Raw genomic sequence first — 8,148 nt, 5'->3', positions numbered from 1 at the left:
CACTGAGGGAAGTCAGGGCAAGAACTCAAGGTAGGACCCCGGAGGGAGAAGCAGAAGCAGGAGCCACGGAGGCCCTAGCTGGCTCCTTTCAGCTTGCGCAGCCTGGTTTCTTATGTTCGCCAGGGCCACCTGCCTGGGGGTAGCACCTGCCAGGTGGGCTGGGTCCTCCTATATCAGTCGTTAATCAAGAAACTGCCAGGCCGGTCGGTGATGGCCCACACCTTTAGTCCCAGCACTCGGGAGGCAGAGGCAGGCAGATTTCTGAATTCAAGGGCAGCCTGATTTATAGCAAGGGATCCATGATAGCCAGGGCTACACAGAGAAACCCTGTCTCGAAGAAAAAAAGGAAGGGAGGGAGGGAGAGGAGAGAAAGAGGGGAGGGAAGAGGGCGAAATGCCCTAGAGATATGCTCACAGGCCAATCTAATGGAGGCAAGTCTGCAACTGAGATTCTTTTTGTTTGTTTGTTTGTTTTGTTTTTGTTTTGTTTTTGGTTTTTTTTGTTTTTTGGTTTTTCGAGATAGGGTTTCTCTGTGTAGTCCTGGCTGTTCTGGAACTCACTCTGTAGACCAGGCTGGCCTCGAACTCAGAAATCCACCTGCCTCTGCCTCCCAAGTGCTGGGATTAAAGGCGTGCGCCACCACCGCCCAGCTTCCAACTGAGATTCTTTCTTTCCAGATATGTCTAGGTTTGTGTCAAGTTGACAATAAGTACACTCTGACTTACACACACACACACACACAACCATTAAAAACAAACCCAAACAAAACAACTCAATTTTAGCAGCCACTGCCATTCACCAATCACCTAACCAAGTGCCTGGAATGTACCAGCCCTCAGGCCATGTCTCTCTGGCTGTGACACACTGTCATAAGCATCTTCCTTTTCCAGAGAGGAGCTGGGCTCAGAGCGACAGACGGAGAACCTGGCAATGAAGCCAAGAGCTGGGCCCCAGCCGCCTCCTATCTTGTTGCCCTTTGGCCTCAGTCCCCTCTGAGGGACGTGGTTGGGGGACAGAGCTACATATAATGCCACACCCTTCTTCCTCAGCCTTCAGTTTGAACTGGTTATCGAGGGCAGGGGACACTAGAACTGTCTATGCTGAAATCGTGGGTTAGCCCCCTCCCCTCCCATCACTACCAATAGGGGTGCTGGAGGAAGAGGCTGCGGGGGGAGGGGGGGGCTCGAGCAGATGGTGGGGCAAAGGCAGAGACCTGGCCTGTGGAGGAGGAATGTGGCTAGGACCCCATAAAAGATCCTGCGGTTCCTCAAGGTTCTTCTACCCAAAATTCCCTGAGAGGTACAAGGACAGAGGACCACATGGACTGTCTTCCGGACTCAGCCCGTGGCCTTATTCCTGCCTGGGAGACGCTTCTACTAACAGGTACGTGAGAGAACACAACTTCACCTCAGGCTGGGGACCAAGAAGGGACACCCTCAGAGAGCCCACATAGCTCATCACAGAACTCCTGGTTATGAAACCAAGACTCCCCAAATTCGCCAGCAATCTTTTTGTTGTGGAGCAGAATCTTTTAAAAATAGTCTTGCTAGGTAGACCCACTCGGATGCATAGCTCAGAATTTCTTGAGATCCTCCTGCTTCAGCTCCTCCCCTCCTCCCACCGCTGGGGTCACAGGTGTGTGCCTACACAGCCTGACTCTTTACCTGCGGTCCTCAGGTGAACCCTCAGATGGGTTCCATGACCAACACCAGACAAACCAGATGTGGTGGTATATACAGTAATCCCAGCATTAGCCAGAAGGCAGGAGGATCAGGAGTTCAAATCATCTCTGGTTACATTGTGAGCTTGAGGCTAGCCTGGGCTTCGTGAGAGCTTATCTCAAAAAGAAAAACTTGGGGATTTAGGGGTAGGCAGTGAGATAGCTCAATGGCCATGAAAGCCTAACACCTGAGTTTGATCCCCAAACCCATGTAAAGATGAAGGAGAGAACAGAGTTACACAATTGTTTTCTGACATGTGTGTGTTTGTGTGTGTGTGAAAGAGAGAGAGAGACAGAGACAGAGAGACAGAGAGAGGTGGACACATGGACGAACACACACACTAATAAAAAAAATCACAATAGGAGAATTTCAGCCATCACAGTGCATGGTTGCTGGGACTAAACATATCTACCTACCAGTCAGACCTACATGCTTTCAGCCAGGGCCGTTTACCTTCCACACCTGCTGGTCCACATTTCATGGTGGGGGGTACTGCAGCTCAGATAAGTTACGTAGCTTCCCCAGGTCACACAGCTTGGAGGAGAGAATGAAGCTTTGAAGTACAGTAGTGTGCGTTTCAGAGACCACAGAGAGGCCCTCTCATAACGAGCTGCCCTCCTGGTCCAAAGTTCAGAGCCAGGGGTTGTGATCTGGGCCTGTAATGCCAGCCCTTGGAAGGTTGAGGCAGGAGGATGATGAGTTTGGATCCAGTCTGGGGCCCATCATGAGACCTGATCTCAAAAAGAAACAACAAAAAAGTCCAGTTCTGTCCACTCTAAAGCCACCCGAGGTGGGCGTGGTGGTGTCCACCTGTAATCCCAGCATGTGGCAGGGGCCCACAGAAATCTGGAGGCCAGCCTGATCTAGATGGCAAGTTCTAGGTCAGCCAGGGCTCATTGTTAGACTCTGTCCCCCAAACCAGCAAAACATAAATAAAGCCTCAAACTCCATCGGGCTTAAAGCTTTCCTGGCCCCCATATCAGGGCTTTCACTGCAGGGGGGATGGAGACCTGCTGACATCTCTCCTGTTCTCTCCAGGTGTGCTTTGCCCCCTTTAAAGCTGCCTGGGTGTGAACAGAGAAAGGGGAGGAGGGGAAAACGGGCCCAAGTGCTACACTTGACAGCTGTAGTTATGGGGGAGAGAGCGTATGTGCTGTATGTGCTCCTGGACCTTTCTGGCCCGGGCCTACTTAGAACCTGGATGTTCAGCTCATCTCCCACCATCCCTAAGTCTCTCCGCCAAGATCAGAAGGGGCCTTTTCTCCCACTGGGCCTGACCCAAGAGAGCCTCCGCCTCCCTCCACAGTCCTTGGCTATCCATGTCCTTCCAAATGGTGGCAGTATAAGTCATTTCCCAAGGCCCCTCCTGCGTAGGCATACCTGTTCCCCACCACCGCAATCCGGTGGCCCTCATACAAGTCTACTTCCAAAGGTCTGTCACCAGGCCCACACCCCAGCCCCATTTCAAGTCTTGACCAAAGAAGCCTCAGATAGAGCTACCTCAGCCACCTCCTAACAGCTCTAGGACTCCTTCTCTGAGCCCCAAGAAACTGGAGGAATCATCAGGGTGGGGTGGGGATGGGGAAGTACCTCTTCTGTGTTCCGTCTTGGTAGGGAATATGCTTTCTTGACATCCATTTTGTTCCTGGCCTTTAGAAAGGTCAGGGGTTGGGACTGAAGAGATCGCTCAGAAGTTAAGATCACTAGCTGCCCTTGCAAAGGACCTAGGTTCCGTTCCCAGCACCCACACCGAGGCTCACAACTTGTATCATTAGCATGCGTGTGAGTTGTGAGCTGCGGTGTGCAAATGGCAGACTGAGTTCTCTTCTTCCACTTTTCTGTGGGTTCCAGGTTATCTGATGGTTCACAGCGTGGCTGCTCTTCCTGAGGACCTGAGTTCAGTTCTCAGTGTGACTAATAGGATAAAGCAGCGGTGTGTCTTAGTTAGGGTTTGACTGCTGTGAACAGACACCATGACTAAGGCAACACTTATAAGGACAACATTTAATTGGGGCTGGCTTACAGGTTCAGAGGTTCAGTCCATTATCATCAAGGCGGGAGCATGGCAGCATCCAGGCAGGCACCGTGCAGGAGAAGGAGCTGAGAGTCCTACATCTTCATCTGAAGGCTGCTGGCAGAATACTGACTTCCAGGCAGCTTGGACGAGGGTCTTAAAGCCCACGCCCACAGTGACACACCTACTCCAACAAGGCCACGCCCGCAGTGACACACCTACTCCAACAAGGCCACGCCCACAGTGACACACCTACTCTAACAAGGCCACACCTTCTAATAGTGTCACTCCCTGGGCTGAGCATATACGAACCATCACAAGTGGTATCTTTGCAGGTCGTGGACAAGGTGTGCAGCTAAGAGATTGCCACACACTACAGATACAGCGCAAGAGTTTCATTGGGAGGGAGAGAGAATGCACTGAAAGGCCATTTCAGAGAGTGGACATGAAAGAGAGATGCAGACAGACAGACAGACAGACAGAACGATCTGAGGTGGACAGAGCCTTTTAAAGGGGGTGCTTGTCTCTACTCATAGTGGCTGCAGTGGGTGATGACGTAAGCTGCTGCCACAGAGTCTCTGAAAGGCAGGCTGGCGGGGCGGGGCGAGGTTACAGCGGTGACCCAGAACTGCTTGCTGTGTGAGGGGTACGGAAAAGAAACACCTGATGAAACGGTTGGTCCCGTGATAGGTGGAAGTTTTTATGGTGATATGAGAGAGAGCAGAGAGCAAAAGAAGTGAACTGAGCATGGCCAGGGACGCAGGAGGGAGTGGGAGAGCGAGCAGTGGAGGTGTAAGCTAGCAGACGATAGAGAGTACGGAGGGAGGGCGGGGGGGGGGCGGAGAGTAAGCACGGGCGAGAGCAAGAGCACAGGGGGAGGGAGAAAGAGGGAACAGCGGGCAATAGAGAGTAAGTGTGGAAGAGTAGGAAGTAGCGGGTTGTGAGTCCCTAGGGGAGGGAAGTGTCGGAGCCTGGCCAGCGGCTTTGAAATGTGTAATAAGATACCTGTGGTACTGAGGGAGCCTGGAGGCCCGGTGTGCTCTCTGATATGCTGATAGACATCCCTGGTTCCCATACATTCCTTCTGCCTGAGGTAAAGGAAATGACTCCTTTAGGCAGGTGGAAACTGGTTTCACAAGTTCCCGAGGAATTCCGGCTTTCATCTAAAATCTTCTACATTCTAGGTTGAGATCGTTTCTGGAGATTTGAGCTGCCTGACACCTGTAAATCCAGATCTAGGGTATCTGATAACTCTCTTCTGGCCTTGGTGAGCACCAGCACACACATATGTACACACACACACACACACACACACACACGTCTATCAGGAGGATTGCCAGGAGTGATTTCCAGATCAGCCTGGATAGCCTGGACTACACAGTGAAGCCCAATCTGTAAAACAACAACAACAACAACAAGAATCAATCCATTATTGTTTTGTTTGAGACAGAGCCTCATGTAGCCCAGGCTTGCCCTCAGTCTGATATGTGGTTGCCTTTGAACTCCCTGATCCTACTGCCTCTACCCACCAAGGGATGGGATCCCAGCTCTAAGCACCGCACCCAGCCTCTCTAGCACTCGTATTAATACTTTGCTGTTGCAGTGGTTAAAATATCCCAACAAGCAAGTTAGGAGCAAAAACGGTTCATGAGGGATACAGTCCATCGGAGTAGGAAGGCTGGCAACCAGTCAGGGAAATCATGGCCATAGGATCAGGAAGCTGATTGGTCACATTTTCTGTCACACACAAGAAGGGGCGGAGTAGAGGAAGTAAGGCGGAGTTATAGACACTTAAGGCCCGCCTCCAGTGATGCACTTCCTCCTGGAAGACTATATCCTAAGTCTTTCTCAACTTTCCTAATGGTTCTTACCCTTAATACTGCGACCCTTTAATACGTACAGTTCCTGGTGACCCCCCAACCATAAAATTATTGTTGTTGCTATTTTGTAACTGTAATTTTGCTACTGTTGTGTTTTATAAAAAGATAGAGAAAGAATATGTTTGGTGGAGATGTAGTCAGGTGTGGGGGGAAGGGGGTGCCTCTGTGGGCCCATGCTGAGGCATCCCTTCCCCCTGAGGGACCAGTCACATGGCAATATAATATAGAATAGAGTTTATTTAGGGCGTGAGGAAGGGAGTTGAGGGGAGTAGAGGCAGAGAAAGATGGGGGGGCAGGAGAAGTAGAGAGTAGAGGCTGGCCATGAGCACCACCATGAGCATGTGGAGAGAGAGGGGGGAAGGGGATGGCGAGAGAGGGGGAAGGGACGAGAGGACAGAGCAAGAGCAGGAAGGCAAGAGAGAGAGAGAGAGAAGGGGGGAGCAGCCCGCTTTATAGTGAGTCTGTCATTCCTGGCCATTGCCAGGTAACTGTGGGCAGAGCTTAGACAAAATACTAACAGCTACTGTTATAAATTTAATGTAAATATCTGATATGTAGGATATCTGTGGGCCCTATGGGGGGTCACGACCCACAGGTTGAGAACCACTCTCTTAGCGGTTCTGCAACTTCTCCCAAACAGCGCCTTCTCACGGGGACCAAGTCTTCAAACAACTCATTGATGCCGACTTTCCCCAGCATCTGTAATGTTGGTTCGCTTGTGGGCAGGCCACTTGCGGGTAGTATGTCTTCTGTGGTCTCACTTGTCCCTCCTTCCTTCCTGCTTCCTCCAAGGTGCCCTACTTGCCTCCTGCACCTGCTCGCCCACCTCCAAGCTGCCCCAGATGGAAGGAGTTGGCAACCACCTGCCTGTCCCCGGAGCCCTTGAAGGAATTCTCAGCACTTCTAGGTTCCGAGAGCATGAAGCCCAGCCGCCAGCCATGTCCTCTCCCGAGGGCCTCCCGGGACTTCCTCACACTAGCCAAGAGGTGCCACACACTGAAGATAGCCTGGTCATCGAGGATGTGTCAGTTCAAGACTCAGAGAGCCACGCGGAGATTCTGGACGCTGTCGAGTCCCACAGGAGTCTGACAGAACACGCTCAAGTCAAGTGTGAGTGGGGCCCGAGGAGAGGGACCCTGTTCTCAGCAGTCAGACCTGCCTCACCCCTCAGGGCCCAACGGGGCATCTCTCAGTGTTGTTAATCACCCCTGTGTTAGACCCTTTTCTCTTGCTATCTTAGACTAGGTGTAAAGTCAGGTCTTGTAGTTAGGATTTCTTTTGCTGTCATGAAACCCAATCACCAGAGACAACTTAGGGAAGAGAAGGTTAATGTTATCTTTCATTTCCAGTTCACGACAAACGGAAGTCAGGGCAGGAACCTGGAGGCAGGACCTGAGGCAGAGACCGCGGAGGGACAATGTTTACTGGATTGTTCTCCATGCTCACCTGTTTTCTTAGGTAACTCAGGACCACCCGCTCAGAGGTATCACTGTTCCTAGTGAGCTGGGCTCTCCCATTTCAGTCATTAGTCAAGAAAAGGATGCCGGGCGGTGGTGGCACAGCCCTTTAATCCCAGCACTCAGGAGGCAGAGTCAGGGGGATCTGAGTTCGAGGCCCGCCTGGTCTACAGAGTGAGTTTCAGGACAGCCAGTGCTATACTGAGAAACCCTGTCTCAAGAAAAAGAAAGAAAGATAGGAAAACAATAACAACAAAAAATGACCCCACAGACTTGCCTATGGGCTAATCATATAGAGGCATTTTCTAAATTGAGGTTCCAGCTTTCCTGAAAAATTTAGCTTGAATCAAGGTGAAAGAAAGAAAACAAAAAGAAAAACAAAACAGTAATCAGAACAGTGGGGCCGGGTGGTGGTGGTGCACGCCTTTAATCCCAGCACTTGGGAGGCAGAGGCAGGCGGATTTCTGAGTTCGAGGCCAGCCTGGTCTACAGAGTGAGTTCCAGGACAGCCAGGGCTACTCAGAGAAACCCTGTCTCGAAGAAAAAAAAGCCAAACAAACAAACAAAAAAGAACAGTGGGAATGGTAACACAGGCCTGTAATCTCAGCACTTAGGAAGCCAAAGCAGGAATCGAAGTCTAGGCTGTATTGTGTGTTTGAGGCCAGCCTGGGATACATGAGATTCTGTCTCAAACATACACCTTATATTTTTAAAATGACATTTGTGTAGAAGGTTCTAGAGGTTAAGAGCTGGCTAGCACTTGGTGAGGGGCTTGTATTTGCTGTAACCTGTTAGATGGTTTCATTTAACAAGATACAACAAGAGGGAGAAGGGCAGGAGAGTCACCCACCTGAACAACTCAGTGAGACTCTGTCTTAATAAAGAGCAGAAGCGAGGCTACAATAGAGCTCAGTGGTAGAGCCCCTGCCTAGAATCCCCCAGTGAGGGGGCTGGGGGCGTGGCTCAGTGGTAGAGCCCCGCCTAGAATCCCCCAGTGAGGGGGCTGGGGGCGTGGCTCAGTGGTAGAGTCCCGCCTAGAATCCCCCAGTGAGGGGCTGGGGGCGTGGCTCAGTGGT

The 8,148-nt window shown here is 51.3% G+C and overlaps 1 protein-coding gene across 1 annotated transcript in view; it reads left to right on the top strand.

Annotated features, from left to right (window-relative positions):
- Nucleotides 1–1,319: 1,319 nt before the first annotated feature.
- Nucleotides 1,320–8,148, top strand: part of Igsf23 (immunoglobulin superfamily member 23) — a 10,882-nt gene continuing 4,053 nt past the window's right edge. Inside the window, exons 1-2 of the mRNA XM_028778721.1 lie at nucleotides 1,320–1,383; nucleotides 6,408–6,725. Of these exons, the coding sequence (XP_028634554.1) occupies nucleotides 1,320–1,383; nucleotides 6,408–6,725 (382 nt within the window). The remainder of the gene's footprint in view (nucleotides 1,384–6,407; nucleotides 6,726–8,148) is intronic.

Source organism: Grammomys surdaster, unplaced genomic scaffold (assembly GCF_004785775.1).
Source record: "Grammomys surdaster isolate TR1022 unplaced genomic scaffold, NIH_TR_1.0 339, whole genome shotgun sequence".
In the NCBI taxonomy this organism is placed as follows: Eukaryota; Metazoa; Chordata; class Mammalia; order Rodentia; family Muridae; genus Grammomys; species Grammomys surdaster.
Note: the sequence above shows the minus strand (reverse complement) of the source record. Positions and strands in the feature narration are given on the sequence as shown.